This window comes from Bos javanicus, chromosome X (genome assembly GCF_032452875.1).
Source record: "Bos javanicus breed banteng chromosome X, ARS-OSU_banteng_1.0, whole genome shotgun sequence".
NCBI classification, from domain to species: Eukaryota; Metazoa; Chordata; class Mammalia; order Artiodactyla; family Bovidae; genus Bos; species Bos javanicus.
In genome coordinates, this window is record NC_083897.1 from 131,321,892 (window position 1) to 131,344,583 (window position 22,692).

Sequence of the window (22,692 nt, forward strand, 5' to 3'; positions counted from 1 at the left end):
ATACTCTAGCCAACTGAAGTTATCAGTGAAATGATAAAAAAAAAAAAAAAAGTAAGTTTTCTAAACCACAATCTGCATGTTGATGATCCCACTTAGATTTGGTGAAAAATGATTTTAGCCTCTGGAAACCAAGGGGTAAAGGGTCTCCAACCATATCCCCAGAAGGCACTGCCTCAGTTAGGAGCCGGTGGAGAAAACAGAACCTGTTTAGTTTGTAGAAGTAGGCAGAGAGTTCATGTAGAGAATGAAGCATTTCAAGGGGAGCACATTCTAGACTGGGCTTCCCAGGACACCCCAGACACTATGGGATTGGCCACTGGGAGTGCGTTTGCCTCCATGGCCAGTGCTAGAACAGCCCCAAATGCTTAACTGAAGAATGGACACCCAAAAGTGCAATCCAGGGATAAGGGAGGCAGATTCAGATGGCACTGCCACTGCCCTTCTTTCTTGGCACCCGAGAAGCTGGAGAGGAACACTGAAGCCTGCAGCAGGAAACCCAACAGCCATGGCCTTAAGCTACAGGAAGCCCTGCCACCTCCCTCCTCCACTTCTTGCAGGATGCAGGCTTCTTTGCATCCAGAGCCTAACTCCTATGAGTCTGGAGTCGCCTTGTGGCCTTCCAGTCTGTCAAGTAGAAGCAGTCCAATCAATCCACATATCACCATGGGTGGCTTCTCCAAGCAGTGAGGGTCCCTTTGCATCTTTGTACAATACAGCAAAATCAGAATAAAAGGATGGTCGTTCTGTGAACCATGGAGTAATTAATCTCTCAGCCCTGACTGCCACTCTAATGGAAAGTTTTGGCATTCCCTTCCAAGTACTGATCAAACCTTATTTTGGTTTGCTTATTACTTAAAGATGAGTTTTTGTACTGATAGCAGTGAGCACTTTGTTGTTACTAAAAGGGCTGACTTGAATCAAAGAGATAAAGAAATTCTTCTGTTTCATCAAATGCTTCTTTTTGTCTTCTTAGGGGCGTTATGGATGCTGTCGCTTCCTTCGAGATGGTTATAAAACCCCAAGAGAGGTTGTATTTAAAGATTGTTTCTTCTGATTCCTTAACTGCTTCATATCTAAGTTGCCACTGTGGCATTCTCCCTCTGTTGATTATAAAACTTACACGTTGGAATATTGGAAAGAGCAGTCTTAATTTTGGAGTCAGCAAGCTGGAGTTAGGCAATAGACTAGTAAGATCATTAGGAGAGCAGCAAGCTGGTGATTTAAAACCAGCTTGCTTACATGGACAAACAGTTCTCTCGCTCACATGTTTTTTAAAAGGCCACCTGTGGCCTCCTTGGGTTCCTTTGCCATAGGGACTGATAAAATGATGTCAATAAAACAGTCTGCCCAGCACTGCAAGAGTCAAATTTCTCCTTATTTGTTATAGAGATAGAGAAAGCTTAATCTAATAAACTACCAAGTAATGTTATGTGCATTTGATTTACTGTTCTGAAATTTTACCATGGATAACTGCCAAAAATAGCTTCAGTCATGTCTGACTCTGTGCGACCCCATAGACGGCAGACCACGAGGCTCCCCTGTCCCTGGGATTCTCCAGGCAAGAACTCTGGAGTGGGTTGCCATTTCCTTCTCCAATCATACCAGCCTCAAAGTTGCCCTGAGTCAGAAAGCAAGGGACACTCAGTGAGGCACAGTGGTATTATGTATGTAATCTGACATTACCTTTTAGAACGTTTACCTGTTTGCTTCCAGGACCCAAACCGATTGCATTATGACCCTGCTGAACTCAAGCTCTTTGAAAACATTGAATGTGAATGGCCTGTGTTCTGGACTTATTTCATAATAGATGGAGTCTTCAATGGTGATGCCGTTCAGGTGAGAAAATGCTGGGCGTTGTGTTGGTAATCAGCATTTTCATGGCAATGGTGTGCTGATGGTTATTAGAACATAGGGTTATGCAAAAATTCAGGGGCACTGTGTCAGTTACCTGTTGCTGCCAACAACCTTTCCTAAAACTTTGTGAATTAAAACAGCTATTGTGTTTGCTCAGTGCTGTGTAATTTGGGTAGTGCTCAGCAGGAACGGGTTTCTCTGCTGCTTCTGATGTCAACTGGGATCAGTAGGGCTGCAGGAACCGGCCTCCCTCACGTGGTTGCAGCTTGATGCTGCCTGTTGGCCCAGAGCTCAGGTGGGCTGTTGGCCTGGGTCTTCATTCTCCACTTGGGCTTCTCACAGCATTGCAGTCTCTGGACAGTAAAGCTTTTTACATGGTGGTCATCTTTTCCCAGAATGCAAAAGCAGAAGCTGCCAAGCTTTCTTAAGGCTTTAGGCCCCAAACTGGCAAAGTGTCACTTCTGTTGCATTCGGTTTTTTCTGGGCTAGTGTTGCCAAACTAGGTTTGTTTTGCCAGAGCACAGCAAGCCAAAATGCTGAAATGCCGAGGTTTGCAGCAAAGAGAGGGTTTATTCGCAAGGCTGCCATGCAAGGAGAACAAGTCTCAGGTCTGCCTGCATGAAGACTAAGGCTTGGGGTATTTATGGGATAAAGAATAAAGTGGCACAGTGGCCTGAAGTTGGGGAGAGGTGACTGGAAAAAGGAGTGGTAATTCTCATTCTGCCCAACTGTAGGCCACAGGTCTCTGCACATTCCAAAATGGAGGTGCTTAGCATGCTCTGAGGGTGCAGTTTTTAGCCCTCTGATGCCCCAAAGTCACCAGACACTCGCCCATGCCCTGTTGGAGGGTGGGTGGTCCTAACCAGTCTTAACCAGCTCAGTTGGAACGAGACATAGTTGACTCCAAGTTCCTGGAAAACAACTCGAGCAAACGTTGTTTAGACTATGCACTGCTTGGAGGACATGGGAGTCTTAAAAGCACCTTGATTAGTGAAGGCCTGTTACAGGTAAAAATAGATTTGACTAATGACTACCCTTGGTTTTAGTCCCCCCTATGTTTTGATCATTTCTCCATGTCAAGAGGAGGAGGACAAAGACCCCTCTGGATATTTCCTGCCTATAAGGGGCGTAGACACAACTAGGGCTTGAGGAATGAAACCTCTTAGCACTCATTTGAAAATATTCTCTTGATCCTGGTTTCAGGTTAACATTTTGATCTGAGCAGTTACCACCTATGCATCAGCTGTCAAGGCATTCACAGGCCCAAGATTGGTAAACTACAGACAAAGATGTAGCCTGAGGGGGCCTGTAGAATGGCAGACATTGTTAAAATTTTCATTCTTTTTTAGCAGTTTTATTTAGGATAAGCCAGGGATCAAGTGAAAGCGAAAGTCAGTCAGTCGTGTCCGACTCTTTTTGACCCCATAGACTATGCAGTCCATGGAATTCTCTAGGCCAGAATACTGGAGTGGGTAGCCTTTTCCTTGTCCAGGGGATCTTCCCAACCCAGAGATAGAACCCAGGTCTCCCGCATTGCAGGCAGATTCTTTACCAGCTGAGCCACAAGGGAAGCCCCAGGGATCAAGTGTCTTACCTTTTTCCATATTGGAGTGTCTCGATCATTATCTGTTTGGCTGAAACACTTAGATATTAAATGTGGAAGGACCACAGGCTTGGAGAAGTAAGTATGGTTTCTATAATATCCTGACCATGTAGAACCTTGGCAGGGGTAGATGCCACAGTCTTTTTTTTTTTCTCTTTAATCTGAGGACATGAGGAGAGGACCAAATTTCAACTTAGTGTAGGAAAAAATAGGTGACAGGAAATTCTCTGTTGATTAGCTTAACCCAGTATCTACATCTGAGGGCTTTCTATTGTAAGTCATTCAAGGGGAGGACACGGCATAAAGGCTCGAGAACTAGGAGATGGGGTTCTCTGGGGTGGGGGGCGCGAGTCTCCCACAGACGAGTTTTGTTGTTGCTGCTGCTCTTTTCTGGCCAGCTGTAGTTTGCCATCTTTAAGGCTACTCTTAGCTAGTGTGGTAGTGCTCTGTGCTTAAGTCGTGTCCAGCTCTTTGCAAGCCCGTGGACTGTAGCCCACCAGGCTCCTCTGTCCATGGGATTCTCTAGGCAAGAATGCTGGAGTGGGTTGCCATGTCTTCCTCCAGGGGATCTTCCTGACCCAGGGATTGATCTTGTGTCTCCTGCATTGGCAGGCTGCTTCTTTACCACTGAGCCCACCTGGGAAGCCCTCTCTTAGCTAATATCTTATTTAATGTATCAGCTGCATAACGGGTATCCCAGCCCACAGCCTCGCTTCCTGTTATTTCTCCACACCATCATCAGAGTGATCTTATTAAGAAAAAGATGATGCTACTGCTTGTCTTAAAAGCTTTGAATGGCTTCCTGATTACTTTTGTGATGAGGTACAGGCTCTTCACACGTTTTATAGGGTCCCAGAAGATCTGTCCCTTGTTTTCACCACTGTAGTCCAATTTCTAATTATTTCCTTTCTTGAGTTCTGTGATCCAAGCAGATGGAAACTTGTTCAGGCCTTTGGGCAGGCCAGGCTGTCTCTCCCATCTTCTCAAATACCCAGCAACTGTCCTGAATATTCATTGGAAGGACTGCTGGTGAAGTTGAAACTCCCAATACTTTGGCCACCTGATGCGAAGAACAGATTCATTTGAGAAGACCCTGATGCTGAGAAAGATTGAAGGCAGGAGGAGACGGGGAGGACAGAGGATGAGATGGTTGCATGACATCACCAACTCAAAGGACATGAGTTTGAGTGAACTCCGGGAGTTGATGATGGACAGGGAGGCCTGGTGTGCTGCGGTTCATGGGGTCGCAAAGAGTCGGACACGACTGAGCGACTGAACTGATGCTTTCCACCCTTAGCTTCCCCTCCCCCTTCATTTGATTCGTTTTAAGTGTCACTTCTTTCAGAAAGCCTAAAAGCTTTTATATATGCCCCACAGCTCTTATAACAGCCTGGCACCTATCAGTGTATTTCCCACTTAGCTGTCAAAGGACCCTGCTAGCGATGGTCTCTATCCATCTGGGGCATATGCCCCATTCCTAGTATATACTAAGTGCAAAATGGATATTTATTAATACAGTGTTCATTTGTTCAAGACAGATTTCTTTTTTATTATTTATTGAAGTATAGTTGAGTTACAATCTTGTGATAATTACTGCTGTACAGTGAAGTGACTCAGTTGCACATATAGATATTCTTTTTCATATTCTTTTCCATTGTGATTTATCATAGGATATTGATAAAGTTCTCTGTGCTATACAGTAGGACCTTGTTTGTTTGTTTTTTAAATTGGAGGATAATTGCTTTACAATGTTGTGTTGGTTTCTGCCGTACAACAATGCAAATCAGCCATAATTTTATATATATATATGTGTGTGTGTGTGTGTATCCTCTCCCTCTTGGGCCTCTTTCCCCTCTCCCATCCCACCCCTCCAGGTCATCACAGAGCACCAGGCTGGGCTCCCTGTGTTATGTAGCAGCTTCCCACTAGCAATGTGTTTTACACATGATAGTGTGTATATGTCAGTGCTGCTCCCTCAATTTGTCTTACTCCTTGCCCTGCTATGTCCACAAGTCCATTCTCTCCATTTGCATCTCCATTTCTTCCCTGTAAATTGATACATCAGTACAATTTTTCTGGATTCCATTGTATATGCATTAATATACAATATTTATTCTCTTTCTGACTTCGCTCTGTATAACAGGCTCTAGGTTCATGCACTTCACTACAGTTCAGTTCAGTCGCTCAGTCGTGTCCAACTCTTTGCGACCCCATGAATTGCAGCACGCCAGGCCTCCCTGTCCATCACCAACTCCTGGAGTTCACTCAAACTCAACGTCCATCGAGTCAGTGATGCCATCTAGCCATCTTATCCTCTGTCGTCCCCTTTTCCTCCTGCCCCCAATCCCTCCCAGCATCAGAGTCTTTTCCAATGAGTCAGCTCTTCACATGAGGTGGCCAAAGTACTGGAGTTTCAGCTTCAACATCAGTCCTTCCAATGAATATTCAGGACTAATCTCCTCTAGAATGGACTGGTTGGATCTCCTTGCAGTCCAAGGGACTCTCAAGAGTCTTCTCCAACACCACAGTTCAAAAGCATCAATACTTCGGTGCTCAGCTTTCTTCACAGTTCAACTCTCACATCCATACATGACTACTGGAAAAACCATAGCTGACTCAAATTTGTTCTTTTTATGGCTGAGTAAAACTCCGTTTGGCATTTGCTGCCATGCATACTTTGGTGAGCAGAAAAGAGCTGTTCTCATGAAGTTTATGTGACTGAGGAACTCATACATCTTGCTGGGTTTTAATCTGCTCAGTCACATGTTCTGGCGTAGGATACACAATCTAAGATTCATTTTAGTTTTTGAGAGCTGCCTCTGTTGAATGCTGAAGTGTTTCAGAAGTGGCAGTAAGCTTGAAATATTAATATTCCCTCTTTGTTGACTTTTACGCTTTAGTGATTATCTTAGGTCTTATGTTTTCTGTCTTTTTACCCCAGGACTGACAGATCTCAAAAAGATTGAGTTGGAATTTCAATTATGAACAAGTTTGACAGTTACCAGAAACAAAAGGCTAAGGAGACAGAAAATCCTGTGCTTAGTACCTTATTTTGTAGGTCTCACAGGATTTATTATTCTTACCCACCAAGCTATCTCTTCTACTCATTTTAAAAGTGATGCACCCCATCATGCTTTGCTGTCCATAAATTTCAGAAGAAAAGAACATGAGATCTGAAAGGCATTTGATTGACTCTCCAAGGATGAAATGTGTTAAATAGCTAGGTGGCTGGTTAAGGGTTTTTCCCCTCGCCATTTCCCTTTTAATGCATAGGTTTTTATCACTGCTTTTTAAATTTAATAGAAGCATTTACATCAACAGCTTTTACTGAGTGGCACATCCTAAGTATTGGGGTACATGGATCATAATACACACACTTCCTTTTCTTCCCATCTGATTCGTTCAGCAAACATTTCTTGAGCAAGTTTGAGCGCTTTTTCAGTAGAAGACTACCAACAGGTGGAAATAGGATGCACTGCTTAAGATCTGGCCTCCACTCCAAAAAGCTTATAGTCTAGCTGGTAAGACAAAATTTAACTGTGTGAGAAGTTAAGAGTGTACTATTTAAATCATGAGTGAAAAACAACACATAGAAGACCAGTTGCTTTTCGCTCTTCCTAACATTTGGTATCAGCACAGTCCGGGCTCCTCTTGCACTCCGAGCTGCAGGTGTTTATGCATTTCTTAGCCCTGTGTGCTACTTCTAATCTCTTTGTTGCCCAGAGAGCTGTTTTTCTGTCTTGTGCTGTCGTTTCACCCCATGAGTCATGGTGCTGTTTTCTAGGTCCAAGAATACCGTGAAGCCCTGGAGGGGATACTGATCAGAGGCAAGAACGGGGTCCACTTGTTGCCTGAACTCTACGCCATCCCGCCTGACAAGGTAACCATGTACTTGATTATCTAGAAGGAAGTGAGTTGGGCTTGGCCATTTGGTATTTTTCATTCCTCTTTCAGACCTAACACTTTTTCTCCAGAAGTGGTTTCTTGAGTCTTGGGTAGCATTGCTGTTTATCACAGAAGTTATGGATTTAGAGCCATGCTTGACCTGGAGGTTGCCCAAGGGAGGCGTTAGTTGAGGACTTTCAGAGGGTACCTGTCCTTCTTCCAAGCTCAGGACCAAGCAGGCCCTAAAATCACAGAACACTGTTGGGTGCCATGTTGTTACACGTTTCCGTGGAAAAAGAAACCAGACAGAATCTCCCTGGGAGAGGGGGAGAGATGTACAGGCATACCTTGCTTTACTGCCATTTTGCAGGTAACTTTGCATTTTCTTTTTTTACTTTTACAAATTGAAGGTTTGTGGCAAGCCTTCATTGAGTTTTTTCCAATAGTATTTGTTCATTTCATGTCTCTGTCACATTTTAGCAATTCCCACATTTCAAACTTTTTCATTATTATATTTGTTACAGTGATATGTGATCAGTGATGTTTAATGTTACTACTCGTAAACTTGACGGTTCGGGTGATGGTTAGTATTTTTTAGCAATAAAGTATGTTTAAATTAAGAGAGGTACATTTCTTTCAGACATAATGCTGTTGCACACTTAATAGATTACAGTATGTAAAAGTGTTAAGTCGCTCAGTCATGTCCGACTCTTTGTGACCCCATGGATTATAGCCTGCCAGGCTCCTCAGTCCATGGAATTCTCTAGGCAAGAATACTGAAGTGAGTTGCCCTTCCCTTCTTCAGGGGATTTTCCCAACACAGGGATCTGAACCCGGGTCTTCTGCATTGCAGGTGGATTCTTTACCATCTGAGCCACCAGGGCAGACCTTAGTATATAGTGGTATAGTGTGAACATAATGTTTTATGCAATGGGAAACCAAAAGTTTCATGTGACTCCATTTATATTCAGTTTATTGCAGTGGTTTGGAACCGAGGTCTGCCTGTACAGGGGTAGTTCAGAATCTCTTCCTTTCAGTCACATAGTTCTTGAGCTAGAGCTTGAGTGATCACTTAGAAGCCATCCTATATCAGGAAAAGAGAAACTGGCCAGTTCCAGGAAGATGCCCAAAGGTAGTTTTGTTCTATTCTCTTTCCTAAATTGGGTTATGATGGATTGATATATCTTAATGGGAAGATTTCCCTGTACATATCTCATGTTAAGCAGAGAAGAATCCTCATTTCAAGGCTTATTCTCTTTTGAATGTTCCTGTGGCTTTAAAGCTTCATTAAGACATTTTGGGACAGAAGAGACTTCAGAGAGCAAGGTTCCTCCTGCAGCTGACAGGGCCTGCACTAGAGCATAACCCTGCGGTCACATAGCAGCTTGGGTCTAGGAGTTTGTGGTAGAATCAGGCCCACAAGCACATGGTCAGGGGACTGGTAAAGGCCTTGGAAATTATCTGCCTCAGTTCAAAGAGGCTGTGGAATCTGTCAGAGCTCAGACAGCACTGGGGTCTGCTTGGAATTAGACCCCAGTTCAGGGCCTCCTGACAACCGCACCGTGCTTCCCACTGGGTGGTGCATTTTGGGGGGGGGTTGAGAGTCCGTCATTGTACAGACCAAACCATGGAGCCTGCAGGGGCTGTTTTCTTTCTGAGTTTTCAAGGCCTAGATTTCCTGCAAATGTATTCATTTTACTATGTGTGATGAGTGTTGTTGGGGGTCTGGGTGCCGCTGCCGGTGGGGGCTGGGTAGTTACTTCCTAGCAACTGTGTGTTCAGGTTGCCCCTTTTCCAGAACTGAGGCACTTGACAATACTAAATTAGTCATGGGAGGTAATTTGGAACCTGGAAGCAGAGCAAGGGAAACTGAATAGCTTCAAGGATATTTTACCTATTTTATAGTGGAGATAACCATCCATCCATGTTCCACTAAAAGGCACATTTCCTGACTGTAGTAAATGCTAGGTGTTATATGCTTTTCTTGTGAATATTAACACTTCTGGCTGCACGGTGTAAAAGGTTACTCTGCAACTTTTTCTCATCTGACCTCCATGCTTGTACTTGTCATTTCGGCGTCCTCATTTAATCCAGTGTATTTACACATCAGCTAGGCACTGATTTTGAATATTCTTTTGAGCACAGTTTGTATTGGCTGCTTCCAGATGACAGCTGGGAAGGTTCACCCATCCCATCAGTAATACGGAGAGACTGCCGCAGACAGAGCCACCCAGACCCCTATGGCACCTTTGTGCAAATTAGAAAAAGGGCCTCATTCTTGGAGCAGCCACAGCCCTGGGCCAAGGCAGCATCCGCCCTGGGTTCCAGCGTCACTCATTTCCACAGCCGGACATACTTCTGCAAGGCACCACTGACCAATGGGGCTTCCGTTGAACAGCTTGAGACTCAGGCAAGCATGCCCAGCAGACGTGCTGAGGAGCAGCTGCTCTGGGTCGGGCAGCACGGCTGGGGCACAGAGGGGTCATGATGCCAGCTCTCCCTCTGCCAGCTTGCAAGCTAGGGAGGTGGGAGGAGCAAGTACATGGACTGAGGACAGATACCAGAGTGCCGTGCTGGTGGCAAAGGCTTGGTGCATTAGAGAACCTGCAAACTGATTGGAAAGACTGAGGTGGAGAGAGGGAGACACATACCTCCACGGGGAGGCAGGAGCTGGCCGTGGGTGGAAGAAGGGCAGAACTGGGCTCTTCTGTTCTTTGCATCAACCTGTTCCCATTCCAGATCTGCGCAGTCTTTCTTAACACTACTTACATTTCAAAAAGTTTTAATGTACCGTCTGACTGTGAAAGTAATCCTGCAAACTGCAGAACATTCAACATTCTATAGTAAGAAAATATTTCTCTCTAATCTTACATTGCAGTGTTTTGGAGAATCTCCCTCCACTTTTTATCCTATTTGATTACTCATAACATTTAATTCTGTTCAGTTGACAAGCTTAAGTTTGTCTCAGTTAACTACAGCAAAATTTAAAAAATTTACTGAATATGTTCACATGGGCTTCCCTGATAGCTCAGTTGGTAAAGAATACGCCTGCAATGCAGGAGACCCCGGTTTGATTCCTGGGTTGGGAAAATCCGCTGGAGAAGGGATAGGCTACCCACTCCAGTGTTCTTGGGCTTCCCTGGTGGCTCAACTGGTAAAGAATCCACCTGCAATGCGGGAGACGTGGGTTTGATCCCTGGATTGGGAAGATCCCCTGGAGAAGGGAAAAGCTACCCACTCCAGTATTCTTGGGCTTCCCTTGTGGCTCTCATGGTAAAGAATCTGCCTGCAGTGCGGGAGACTCCAGTTCCATTGTCCCTTCCTGGATCGGGAAGATCCCCTGGAGAAGGGAGAGGCTACTCACTCCAGGTTTTCTGGCATGGAGAATTCCACGGACTGTGTAGTCCATGGGGTTGCAAAGAGTCGGACACGACTGAGCAACTTTCCCTTTCAGGTTCATATTAACATCACTGATGTTATTAATCAACAAGCAGAGAATAACTCGCCTAATGATGTGAATTTTTCCTTTGGAGAAGATGTGTTTTCTATTTCCTTCAACTGGTTTATGTTTTCTGGAGAAGGAAATTCTCCAACCCCCAACCCCCAACCAACCAATGTTGTAATGATCAAAAACCCAAAGGTCAGCATGGACTTGACAACAGAGAAGATTGCAGACTGACTTTTACAACATGTAGCCAGCACTGCCCATCAGAGAGAACTGTAGTTTGTTTTAATGAGTCAAAAGCCCCAATGGATTCAGCGTTTTGAGTCCCTGATGGAAAATGAGTGATCTAATAAGACCCTGATGCTGGGAAAGATTGAAGGCAGGTGGAGGAGGGGACGACAGAGGATGAGATGGTTGAATGGCATCACTGACTCGATGGACATGAGTTTGGGTGGACTCTGGGAGTTAGTGATGGGCAGGGAGGCCTGGCATGCTGCAGTCCATGGGATCGCAAAGAGTTGGACATGATTGACTGAACTGAATTGTATAATTGTTTTTCCTCAATAAATAGCGCCACCTTCTGGTGATTTTCTTGCATAGGCACACAGAGTTCATGAACACCTGAGGAGAACAAGATAGAAAGCCAAAATAGCGTCCAGAACTACACTGCCTCGGCTGTTGACTGATGTTTTAGATTATTGTGCCCATAATACAGTCAGACATAAGCATGAGATCTGAAATTTCTTGTCGCCCAGAGCTGTGCCTAAAGAAGGCAGGCCTGACTTTCAGAGCCTATCTCTCTGCCTTTTGCCATCCGTATGCTTGTGGGCAGAGCGTTGCTTGAACCAGGCCTGGGCTGGAGTCCCACCTCTGCTGCTTTTAGCCACGTGGCCCCCACATGGCCCCCACGGGCCTCAGTTTTCCTGGACTCCCTGTCCCAGCTCTTGCACAGAACTGGTCTGGAGGATCAAACGAGTGGCACTTTTAAATCCTCTGTGCGCTCCCCATGTACAGTGCCACTGGCTGTTTTATCCTCTGACGTTCTACCTTGGGGTTTTCCTCTCTTTGCCAGGTGGATGAAGAGTATAAGAATCCTCACACGGTGGATAGAGTTCCCCTGGGGAAGGTGCCGCATCTGTGGGGTCAGTCCTTGTACATCCTCAGCTCCCTGTTGGCAGAGGTAAGGGACTTGGGGGCTTCACTGCCTGGAAACCATCCAATTGGAAGTTCAAGGGACCCTGGAGGAGCACAGGGGCTCTCTGTTCAGTGTGGCTGTGAATGTCCTTTGCATCTTCATGGCAGTAAAATCAACCGATTGGGGTTGGTTCTGAGGCTGGAGGCTTGGACTTGGGTCCACCCTTACGGTAAACCCTTTCCGGGTTACCTGCAAGCCAAGCACTCCCTGTCTCTCCCCCAACACCCCTTCCCGCTAGCATTTCCCATCTGTGGCTAGAACGTGGGTGAGTGGACAGTCAGGAGGAGGCTGGAAACTTCTCAGCCAAGGTCCGCACATGTGTGAGAGATGCAGGGTTTGGGAAGCTACTGCACGTGGTCTTGACTCTCCAGTGCTCTCTACAGGAAGGGACAGTGGCTGGTTTTCTGTAGTGAATTTGTGTCAGATGTTCCCTCAGGCCATAGTACCCCTGCTGCCTCTGACTCATTCCTTCTTGGGAAACATCTTTTTACCCCCAGGCTTACGTTTTTAAAATACAAATGCTTTTGTGACAGTCCTAAGTGTCAGTGCTTTTTATCACTTGGCTCCTCATTCCTGGGAGGATCCTGCTCAGCTGAGTGTCTGGACCCCTGGGGAGGGGTGCGGGGTGGGGGGAAGCCTGGGGAGCAGTGGGTTGGATGTCACTGGAGTTCCTGGTATGTGAGAGAAGACCCAGGTAAAGCTGTCACAGTGCAGGTGGCCCTTAGGTGCTGAGATGGAGTCGTGGTTTCATGGATATGATCATCTCTGCAATGTCATGGACATGTCCTTGGGCGTGGAAGCTGTGTCTTACACTTTTTTCTTTATGAGTAGGGAAAAATCATGTATCTCCTTTGGAAAGCCAACCCTGCCTCTGACTACTCTGTAACCTTGGGCAGGTCTCTTAACTTCCCTGGGCCTCTCTCTCTCCATCTTTATTTATTTACTTTTTTAATGTTGTACAGCTTTTGTTTAAATGTAGATTTTTTTTTTTTAAGTTTCCTCATCTTTAGAGTAAAGAGGTTGAGTTTGATCATCTCTGATACGGTCCAGCTCTGATTTCTGTATCAGTGAAATCAGGAACAAATCCCTCTGCTTTTGTTCCCTCCTCCCAGAGTGAAGGCCCTCATATAGGCCCAGCATAAGGTCCACCTTGTCCTCAGGACTCCCAGAACACCTTGGTCCCCTGTCTTAGGGTACCTGTCATTTATAGATCATGTGAGGAAAGCCACAGTCAGAGAGTACTCTGCCAGCAGGGAGGGGAGTTTTTTTGTTTCAGGACAGTCAGCTCTGGGCCAAGTCCTCATTCTGCCCCTCATCCTGAGCTCAGTGCCTTGGTTTCTCAGGCCAAGGCACCCGGTAAGGTGGTGTGAATGGTGGTGCCTACCCATTAGGAGGACTGTGCAACAGAGCTCAGCACTGTGCCTGGCACGGGGTGAGGGTCAGGGAGCACGAGTTACCCTTATTCTCCCAAGGTTGGCATGTTTGACTAGCCCTGGAGAGCTGGCTGCTGTAAACAGGATAGAGTGCCATCTAAATGATATAGTATACAATATGTTCAGAGAAAAGCAGTTGCCTTGGAAAAATATAAAGGACTAAAATACTGAAGATCTTGAGCCTCCACATATTTTATTTCCAAACTTAGGTTTAAGGTGAACTTTTAGTTTATCAGTGTATCATGGCGTTGATACTCCTATTTTCCTAGGGATTCCTTGCTGCTGGTGAAATTGATCCCTTGAACAGAAGATTTTCCACTTCAGTCAAACCTGATGTCGTCGTACAAGGTTTGTGTGTTTCCTATTCATATTTAACTTTGGAAAACCAATGTAATTTTTACAGCACATTTAATTTTTTTTAAAGACTGTGTATGGATATACTTTAGCATATATCAGTTCTATGAAGTACGTTCTATAATTCAGCAGCTCCTAATCTCAGAGTTGGTTTCTAGCCAGCAGTTTTCTTGAATCTAAACCTTGATTGCAACTGGGGCACAAGTGATTCATTGAGCATCATTTTTCATAACTGCTGTCTTTTAAAAAGTAGAATGTGACCTTGCTGAAAACTCAAAACCCAAGTGAGAGTTCACTCATTCCTCCCTTGGAGGTCTGACTTCTTTCCAGAGCCGCTGGTCCATGTTCTCACCTGCCTCCCCTCCTCTCCAGCCGGCACTTCCACGGAAGTGCAGGACTAGCCTAACCACTGCTGCAGCGCTGGCTCTGACCGCCCCGTGACTTCTCCTCTCTGTGCCTCAGGCTCTCCCTCCCACGGGGGACTCTCCCTCTCAAAGGGGACTCTCCCTCCCAGGGGGGACTCTCCAGGAGTGCACACGCCTCAGAGCGACCTCTACACCAGCTAGTATCAGCGCGTTGTGTCTATGCCTGTGTACCCTAGTGTACACTGTACATTTCTTAAGGACAGCGGCCTTATTTTTGTAGCTTCTGTGTTGCTTGATACACACACACTCAATATAGCAAAAGCAATTATTGAGAAAATGAAAGGAAACCCTGTCTGTGGCCACGGACGCATTTCGCTGCACTTGCCTGGGTTACAGCAGAGGTCGTGTGCAGGTCATCACCAGTCAGTGCTGTGTCCCAGGCCTGCCGAGACACGCCCAGCCATCACAGCATCTTGATGAGGGAGAAACTGTGACGATCATGGTTATCATCCCCCTCTTACATGTGAGGGACCCACAGCTGACCCCACTGTTTCTGCCTGTCACTGGAGCACATGCTGCCAAGTGATCCCTTCAGTCCACAAGGCCACTTTTCCAACTGTGGGCTGGCACAGCTTGACGGAGCCTGAGCACCATTTTTTTTTTTAATGCAACAGAAGAAAACAGAGTAGAAAATATCAGAGGTTGTGGCCTGGAGGAACGGGAAGTCCGGTCTTGGAAACTTCTCTGTGTGCAGTTCTGTCATATCAGCAGGCTCACAGGTCTCCTCTGAAAGAGTCACTCCCACACAGTGACTGCTGTTCGGCTGTGATCCATGCGGACCTCTGCATGGTGTTGGAAGCTTCCAGAGAGATGGATGTGAAGGGCAGCTGCTGGCCCACTCCTGCATGGCCAATGTCCCCATGCTGGGGCCTGGGGCTTACCTTCCTGTCTCTGCTTGGCTCTAACTGTAGGTTCCCCTCAGGGCCTTGTTGTGAGGCTCAGATGAGGTCATGGGTATTAACATACTTTGGAGAAGTCTCACATGTTATGTAAGTACAAACAGCCGCATTTGTAGGTATCATAGCTTCAGGAGTCACCGGCCTCAGGGTTCAGTGGTAGTGCTCAGGGGGCTACATCAGCAGTAAAGAAGTCTTTCCTCTGGCCTCAACACCGCCCCAAGCTGCTCCAGTTCCTAGCAGGCTCCACACAGCTGGACCTGGCAGTGGCCACTCTCTGTATGGCCAGAGCTCCCTTCCTCTAGCCCCCTCCCTGACACTCCTTCCCTTTGTCAATGCATGATCCCTTCTCTTAAAAGCCAGTGGTACTGGTACAGCAGGAATGGGGGTCTAAGCCCATCTCAAACCCCACATCCCAGGCATCCCAGAGCCCTGCCTGCCAGAGAGCCAGATGCCCAGCCTTGCTCCCTGGAGATGGGCCCCAGCCCGGCCCACTGGGGTGTGCGACCCACCTCTGGGGTGGCTCTTGCCCATCAGCGGGGTCCGTGTGCTCTGCTTCCCGGTGGGCCAGGCTGCCCTACTACCACCAGCCCACAGGTAGGTCCACCCTTCCTTCTCTCCTGAGTGTATAAAGCTCCTCCCCATCAGTCAGAGAGGCAGGACATTGGTAACTTGGCTTGTGACCTGTTGCAAGCCATTTCAACTGGTCTTAGACTGTCTTGTACATTGAGGGCACTTGTTAAATATGCATTGTAGGTGTTGAGGGGAGATGAGGCCAGAGAGAATTGGGAAGAGCAACAGGACAAGTGCTGTCCATTTCCCTTCAAAACCTCCCAGCCTGTGGCAAGCCTGCTCATGTGTCTATGACAGATCAGAGACAAGAGCAGACGGCAGCGAGTGTCTGTGAGGGGACAAGGGCCACCGTCTAATGCTGACACTACGTTCTTGTTCACAGTGACTGTTCTGGCAGAAAACAACCACATTAAGGAGCTTCTGAGGAAACATGGGGTCAACGTCCAGAGTATCGCTGACATTCATCCAATCCGAGTCCAGCCAGGCCGCATCCTTAGTCACATATATGCCAAGCTTGGTAGGTTTGGGGAAGTAGCAAGGTGTTTTTGGGGAGGTTGCATCTTGGTTCTAGGCTTGGGATCTGGGGGAAACTGTGATATATGTAAATTCTAAAGAGTTGGGCAAAGCACCAAAGTAGATGGTTTGATTGCTTTGATGTGAAGAGACAAGCCGGACAAGCACATTCCTCTCATGTCTGTTCAGGAGATGTCACCACAGGTGGCCAGTGATTTGTCAGATATATGGTAAAATAAAGAGCCATTTGGAAATTCACAACTGAAGCAGTCATTGGCATCTTGATAATGTTTCTAAATTTTTTCCGTGGTCTAAAAAATGCTCATTTACCCATTAAAATGGAGATGTGTTCTCTTTATCTCAAATCTGACTGTTTAGGATCGTGGTTCCATACTAAATAAATAAAAAGTAAACAATAAACTCCTCTTAATAGTTTTATTCCATATTGATGTTTTACTGGGTGCTGTTCTTATATATGCATGAAAAGAAGGGAGTGGAATTCTTAATTCATCCTTGTCCCAAAAAGGATAACAGTATTGGAAAAACCAAACCCTAGAGTGAGTTGTTTAACATATCAGTAAGTTCAGGCTTAGGCAGAATCACTTGGATTAGATGTCACTGTGCCTGCTCTAACTTGAATTTCTCTCTCACTTTCTACACAGGACGGAATAAGAATATGAGATTGAGTGGGCGACCGTATCGGCACATTGGTGTCCTTGGGACATCGAAACTATACGTGATTAGGAACCAGATCTTTACTTTCACGCCCCAGGTGAGAAGAGCAGGCCAGTAGCAAAGCAACAAGCATTTGTTTATTAAGCTCTCTTTTTCTGTTTGGCGAGCTACTTTGAATGCAGCAGGATGTGCATGCAAGTGTTCAAATACAGACAAAAGATGACATCCAAGACCTAACACAGTCCTTTACTCATGGTTGGTGCTCAGTAAATGCTGCTTAGCTCTGAGTATGCCATCAATTCCAGTATGAAATGCACACACTTTAAAAAGTGGCTAGTGCATGCCACTTACAGCCCTTGTGCCCCCTAACACTCTCTCAGCTTGTCAGCAGGGCCTCTGTCAGTGGACTCCCACATGGGGAGTCTGAGTTTTCAGGCTCCAGCCCCCTTGATGGGATTCTGAATATACTGCTTTTATGGGTCTTCTCTTTAGAGTTTTTGTTTCCAAAGGAAACTAGCCCTGTGGAATGCAGATGAGCAGCTAGAAAGGCCAGCTGAGGGATCAGTTTGTCAGCATGAGGCACAGCCCCGGGCACATAGTTGGCCATGGGCTCATGGGTCAGTCACCTCAAATTGCTCTTTCTCATCCAGCCTGTGCTGCTTGCTCAAATCTTAGGAGTTATTTCCCTTCATAACGAATTTTAGACCAGAGTGGAGTGTGCATGGGTCCAGAGGCCAGGGCAGCAGTATGATTTTCCTGGACACGATGCAACAGTGCCCATAGTTCACGTTAACCAGGCCGTCAGTCAGGTAAACAGTCTCCATGTCTCACCTGCTCTCAGCGGCCCTACTAGGAAAGCATCTCTGAGCTCAGCAGCCCTGGACCGCAACTGGAATTAAGGAGTTATTGATTTCCTTTCAGGGATAGCAGTGCTGGCTAGGTCCTTAAATCCTCATCTGAGGAGCCATAAATAGACCTAGCCTAGCGCCCTTTCCTCCCACAGTTAGTGCTAATGGAGCCCTAGCTCCAGGCTGGGGCAGATCGATGGGTGTGGTCACAAGGAAAGCCCCATGATGGAGCCAGGGTTGAGTCTCTTCTCTGGAAACAAAATGCAAGGATTGGTGCTGCGGTGAATGACAGCTGAGGTTGTGTGGAGGGAAGGCAGGACAGTGTTGAACCTGACCTGTTGTGACTTGCAGTTCACCGACCAGCATCACTTCTACCTGGCCCTGGACAATGAGATGATCGTAGAGATGCTGAGGATTGAGCTGGCCTACCTGTGCACCTGCTGGCGGATGACGGGCAGACCCACGCTCACCTTCCCCATCACGCATACCATGCTCAGTAAGTCCGTGAACTTGATCTGCCCTGACTCATGTCCCATGGGTGGTCTTTAATCTTTGCAAAATGTTTAAAATGAGTCCCATGGACAGAGCTAGGTACCAAAGAGGGTTCTGAGCAGTTAGGGTTCTGAGGTCGGGAACCTCCTATACGTACTTTAATTGGTTGGTGTTGATGAACACGTTTCAGCACATACCCAAACAAAGTATTCCCAGATGGAGTGAACTAATTCATCTGTTTTTTTTTGTTTTGTTTTTTTTTTTTTTGTCTTTTTAGCAAATGATGGCTCAGATATTCATTCCGCTGTTCTTGCTACAATTCGCAAACTAGAGGATGGATATTTTGGAGGAGCTAGGTAATTTGTGATTTTTTCTAGAAAACAAAAGTAACATTGACCTTTCTTAAACCCTTTTACTGCCCTTCTCCCATTTTTCATATCCACTGCTGAACATAGAAGTGTAGAGCTTTGGAGTAAAAAGGAAGTTAAAACATCTAACCCGGTTTACCCATATGAAACTGGAATTATCTCTAAGCAGTATTTGCTGGGTGTTTGTGAAGCTTGTATGGGTGCCAGGAGGCCTGGAGCATAGACCTGTGAGCGAATCAAGTCTCTCTGAAGTGTCCCCCTTGAGATGCATGTGTGGAATGTGGAGTCTGTTTCTGGTGCCTTGGGGCTGGTAGGTGCTCAGTAATCAAATCACTCCTTAGCTTGAGGGTGCCAACACCTTAAGGGATGGGGGCTCACCTCCCAGGGACACCCCTGTCACAAGGTAGAGGATTTCTCTGTAGCCTCTGTGTCTTGATCTCTGTGAAACTCCTGGAATATGCCAGAAGGGCCCCAGGAGAGCCTCAGCACGCAGCCAGCTCAAGTCACATGTGGCCTTTCCTGAGGTCAGGGAGGCTGCCACTAGGTCCCTGATGGAATGCCAGTTGCTAGAAGTGTTTGGGAATTGAAGTTTGCCTTTCTTCTCACATCCTCCCATGCCAGGGACCCTGCTGCCATGGTAAATTTTTTAAATTGTAAACTATATGTAATATAAAATTGCCCACCTTAACCATTTTAAGTGTACAATTCGGTTGCATTAAGTACATTCACATTGTTTGCAACCAGTCTCTTAGAGCTCTTTTCATCTTGTAAAACTGAAACTCTGTACCCCTGAAACCACTCTCCATCTGCCCCGCCCCTGGCCCTGACAACCAGGGTCTGCTTTCTGTCTCTAGGTGTCTCTCCTAAGTGGCCTCATCTAGTGTTTGCCTTTTTGTGACTGGTTGATTTCACTTAGCCCGATGTCCTCTGGGTTGAGTCACTGTATTATTTCTAAGCACCAGGGCTGGCACCTCTGCTCACTGAACTTGCTGTGGGGTTTGCTGCACACTTGAAGTGGCCCTTGCTCCAGGCTTCTCCTGGCCTTTCTCAGGAGTGTCAGCGAGGTCCTCCTCAGCATTCTGCTGTCAACATCCCAGGGCTGGTGCCATGACTGCAGTTGGCATCCACTTGTGTACAGTTCATCTCCAGCTTGGATAAGTTACCACCTGGCATATGGTGTCATAACCGACAGACAATACCACACGCCCGTAATTGACTGTTTTCCAAAATGAATTCTTTTTCTGAAATCTTAACATTGTCAAAAGGATACTGTGTACAATTGTTTGAGCATGCAGTGTATTCTGTCTATTTATGTGTCGTCTCACGTTGTCCTTTGCTTTGTCTTGAGCAAATATTCCTATTTTGTATGCAAAATATTCCTATTTTGTATGCAAGGATCTGTAGGCTCAGAGAGCCAGGGGCACAAGATGAGTAGGTGCCAAAGCGCCATGTAAATACTTTAACCACCGTGTTGAGCTGGATGGGGGCTTACAGGAATCGGGAGGGGCTCCTGGTTACAGAGTACGGCAAACAATTCCCAGATCCATGGAAAGAAAGAGGGATGCCTAGGTTCCACGATTCCTACTAAATAATTCATAATTAAAGTTGAATCTCATTTTGGCTCTTTTTTAAGTCTGAGGGTATTTGAGAAACTGAACTCACCGTACATGCCAGACTCTATCCTGTGGACCCACCTGGTTGTTGTTCAGTTGCTAAGTCATGTCTGACTCTTTGTGACCCCAATGGACTGCAGCCCGCCAGGCTTCCCTGTCCTTCACCATCTCCCAGAGCTTGCTCAAACTCATGTCCATCAAGTCAGTGATGCCATCCAACCAGCTCATCCCGTCGTCCCCTTCTCCTCCTGCCTTCAATCTTTCCCAGCATCAGGATCTTTTCCAGTGAGTCAGCTCTTCACATCAGGTGGCCAAAGTATTGGAGCTTCAGCATCAGTCCTTCCAATGAATATTCAGGACTGATTTCCTTTAGAATGGACTGGTTGGATCTCCTTGCAGTCCATGGGACTCTTAAGAGTCTTCCAGCGCAACAATTCAAAAGCATCAAATCTTAGGTGCTCAGACTTCTTGATGGTCCAGCTCTCACATCCATACGTGACTACTGGAAAAACCATAGCTTTGACTATATGGCCCTTTGTCAGCAAAGTGATGTCTCTGCTTTTTAATTTGCTGCCTAGGTTGGTCATAGCTTTTCTTCCAAGGAGCAAGCATCTTTTAATTTCATGGCTGCAGTCACCATCTGAAGTGATTTTGGAGCCCAAGAAAATAAAGTCTGTCACTGTTTCCATTGTTTCTCCATCTATTTGCCATGAAGTGATGGGACCCAATGACATGATCTTAGTTTTTTGAATGTTGAGTTTTAAGCCAGCTTTTTCACTCTTTCACCCTCATCAAGAGGCTCTTTAGTTCATCTTCGCTTTCTGCCATAAAGGTGGTGTCATCTGCATACCTGAGGTTATTGGTATTTCTCCTGGCAATCTTGATTCCAGCTTGTGCTTCATCCAGCCCAGCATGTCACATGATGTACTCTGTATATAAGTTAAATAAGAAGGGTGACGATATACAGCCTTGACGTACTCCTTTCCCAATTTGGAACCAGTCCACTGTTCCATGTCCAGTTATAACTGTTGCTTCTTGCCCTGTATACTGGTTTCTCAGGAGACAGGTAAGGTGGTCTGGTATTCCTATCTCTTAAGAGTTTTCTACAGTTTGTTGTGATCCGCACAGTCAAAGACTTTAGCATAATCAGTGAAGCAGAAGTACATGTTTTTCTGGAATTCTCTTGCTTTTTCTGTGATCCAACAGATATTGGCAATTTGATCTCTGGTTCCTCTGCCTTTTCTAAATCCAGCTTGAACATGGGGAAGTTCTCAGTTCAAATACTGTTGAAGCCTAGCTTGAAGGATTTTGAGAATGACCTTGCTAGCATGTGAAATGAGCACAGCTGTGTGGTAGTTTGAACATTTTTAGCATTGCCCTTCTTTGGTATTGGAATAAAAATTGACCGTTTCCAGTCCTGTGGCCACTGCTGAGTTTTCTAAATTTACTGGCATATTGAGTACAGCACTTTCACAGCATCATCATTTAGGATTTGAAATAGCTCAGCTAGAGTTCTATCACCTCCACTAGCTTTGTTCATAGTGATGCTTCCTAAGGCCCACTTGACTTCACACTCCAGGATGTCTGATCCTAGGTGAGTGACCACACCATCATTGTTATCCAGGTCATTAAGACCTTTTTTGTACAGTTCTATGTATTCATGTCACCTCTTCTTAATCTCTTCTGCTTCTGTTAGGTCCTTACTGTTTCTTCCCTTTATTGTGCTTATCATTGCATGAAATGTTCTCTTGGTATCTCTGATTTTCTTGAAGAGATCTCTAGTCTTTCCCATTCTATTGTTTTCCTCTATTTCTTTGCACTGGAGACCCCAGTTCTATTTTCCATTCCTGGATTGGGAAGATCCACTGGAGAAGGGATAGGCTACCCACCTACTCCAGTATTCTTGGGCTTCCCTTGTGGCTCAGCTGGTAAAGAATCCGCCTGCAATATGGGAGACCTGGGTTTGTTCCCTGAGTTGGGAAGATCCCCTGGAGTAAGGAAAGGCTACCCACTCCAATATTCTGGCTGAGAGAATTCCATGGTCTGTATAGTCCATGGGATCCCAAAGAGTTGGACAGGACTGAGAGACTTGCACTTTTACCTTTACTCGATTAGAAGGCTTTTCTCACTCTGAGGCAGCACTTCTTGCCTTCTTGAGGTTCAGAAACGTGTGAAATCATTTGCATTGCCTGCTTCTGTTTACTCTTCTCCAACTAAGCCATTTGAACCAGTCATAATCTGACCCTGGTAGCTCTGAGGCAGCCTATAGTTTTCTGCCTCCAGATCTAACATTTTAAGAATAATGTTAGAGAGCCACATAGTGCTGGCTCTCTTTCTGTAGGGTAGACATCGCAGGCTTGGGAAGCAAGAACTTGGAGACTGCTGCCTTTGTAGAAGAACCCCATACTGCCAAACCCTGTTCCCAGAGGTTCTGTGGAACTTTTCCCAGACTGACGATAGGGCGACTCTGAGCCAGTGTCCCTTCTGGAGATGGCCCACCCATCACATTCCTTCTAGAGA

The 22,692-nt window shown here is 46.0% G+C and overlaps 1 protein-coding gene across 6 annotated transcripts in view; it reads left to right on the plus strand.

Annotated features, from left to right (window-relative positions):
• The window catches only part of PHKA2 (phosphorylase kinase regulatory subunit alpha 2), a 91,663-nt gene that overhangs the window by 44,236 nt on the left and 24,735 nt on the right, over positions 1-22,692 (plus strand). For all 6 annotated transcript variants that reach the window (XM_061408022.1, XM_061408017.1, XM_061408019.1 and 3 more), the window contains 9 exons: positions 974-1,027; positions 1,714-1,836; positions 7,242-7,337; positions 11,860-11,967; positions 13,685-13,763; positions 16,046-16,180; positions 16,839-16,948; positions 18,051-18,195; positions 18,469-18,547. In XM_061408022.1, the coding sequence (XP_061264006.1) occupies positions 974-1,027; positions 1,714-1,836; positions 7,242-7,337; positions 11,860-11,967; positions 13,685-13,763; positions 16,046-16,180; positions 16,839-16,948; positions 18,051-18,195; positions 18,469-18,547 (929 nt within the window). The remainder of the gene's footprint in view (positions 1-973; positions 1,028-1,713; positions 1,837-7,241; positions 7,338-11,859; positions 11,968-13,684; positions 13,764-16,045; positions 16,181-16,838; positions 16,949-18,050; positions 18,196-18,468; positions 18,548-22,692) is intronic.